The sequence below is a fragment of the Chiloscyllium plagiosum genome, chromosome 30 (genome assembly GCF_004010195.1).
Source record: "Chiloscyllium plagiosum isolate BGI_BamShark_2017 chromosome 30, ASM401019v2, whole genome shotgun sequence".
Taxonomy (NCBI): Eukaryota; Metazoa; Chordata; class Chondrichthyes; order Orectolobiformes; family Hemiscylliidae; genus Chiloscyllium; species Chiloscyllium plagiosum.
In genome coordinates, this window is record NC_057739.1 from 46,116,088 (window position 1) to 46,117,615 (window position 1,528).

The window sequence follows — 1,528 nt, forward strand, 5'->3', positions numbered from 1 at the left end:
ATACACAGTTACACTCACACTAATTCATACACACACACACGCGCACATACATATATACAGTTACAGTTACACTAATTCATACACACGCACACAATCTCATATACACACAATCTCAAACACGCACACACAATCTCATATACACACACTCTCTCATGCACACACACACTCATAAACACACTCACTTACCATTGGTCCCACATCACCAGTTTCACCTTTCTCACCTGGTGGACCAGGTAACCCCTGGAACAGATCGAATGTTAACAGTTAGTGTGTCAACAGGGAAACCATTTCCTTCAATTCCCAAATCATGGATCAATCACACTTACCCCACACCCTGAAAATTACTCATTCCCAAGTATTTCTTCAATTTTCTTTGGGAAAATTCCTGTTGAATGTGCTCCCACTGCCCTTGCAGGCAGCACCTCCCAGATCATGATACCTCACCGAGTCCAAAACTCCCCTTCACCCTGGTGCTTTTAGTGATACTCCTCAATCGATTTCTGTCTGGTTACTGATCCTCCTGCCCCTCAAATAGTTATTTCTTTAAACTCATACATAAGCTGAAACGTGTCGACTGAATCTCCCCTTAACCATCTGTGCTCCAAAGAAGATATTCCCACTTCTCCAGTCCCTCTGCATTCATCACAATTCCTTATCCCTGGTTCCACTTCTGTAAATCCCGCTGCACACCCTCTCCCAGTTTATGACATTTGTCCTAAGAATGCAGCATTCTGCATTAAACACAATTGTCCTGCTGGAAGTAAACCAGTTATTTATAAATGTTTAGGATAAATGTCTCAAATATTTTACTCCATTAATAAAGCCATAATTCATTTGGACGTGATTGCATTGGAGGGGGTGCAGAGAAGATTCCCCAGAGGTTGCCCTGGGATGGAGCGGCTTCGATCTGAAGAGAGGCTGGATAGGCTCAGGGCGTTTCCTTTGGAGCAGAGAAGGTTGGGGGAGGTGCCTGATCGAGATGTCTCAGATCATGAAGGGCATGGACAGGGTGCAGAGAAAGCAGCGGTTCCTCTCAAAGGGTCGAGAACAAGAGGGTATAATTTTAAGGTGAAAGGCAGGGAGGGCATTTAGAGAGGATTCGAGGAAAAGCCTTTTCACCCAGACGGTGTGGGGATCTGAAAAGCCTTTTCACCCAGACGGTGTGGGGATCTGAAATGCCTTTTCACCCAGACAGTGTGGGGATCTGAAAAGCCTTTTCACCCAGACGGTGTGGGGATCTGAAATGCCTTGCCTGGGAGGGGGGTTGAGGGGGGAACCCTCACAACCTTTAAAATGTACCTGGGTAGGCACTTGAAATATCATAACATTCAAGACTATGGGCCTAGTGTGGGATGGTGGGACTCGTGTAGGGACTAGTATATTGAACGGTGTAGGGAACTGGTGTTGGGACTGGTGTTGGGACTGGTGTAGGGGAATAGTGTAGGGACTGGTGTAGGGACTAGTGTAGGGGACTGGTGTTGGGACTGGTGTTGGGACTGGTGTTGGGACTGGTGTAGGGAACTGGTGT

The 1,528-nt window shown here is 46.7% G+C and overlaps 1 protein-coding gene across 1 annotated transcript in view; it reads right to left on the minus strand.

Moving 5' to 3' along the window:
- The window catches only part of col5a1 (procollagen, type V, alpha 1), a 64,764-nt gene that overhangs the window by 54,857 nt on the left and 8,379 nt on the right, over positions 1–1,528 (minus strand). Inside the window, exon 2 of the mRNA XM_043719724.1 lies at positions 187–240. Within this exon, the coding sequence (XP_043575659.1) occupies positions 187–189 (3 nt within the window). The 5' untranslated portion in view covers positions 190–240. The remainder of the gene's footprint in view (positions 1–186; positions 241–1,528) is intronic.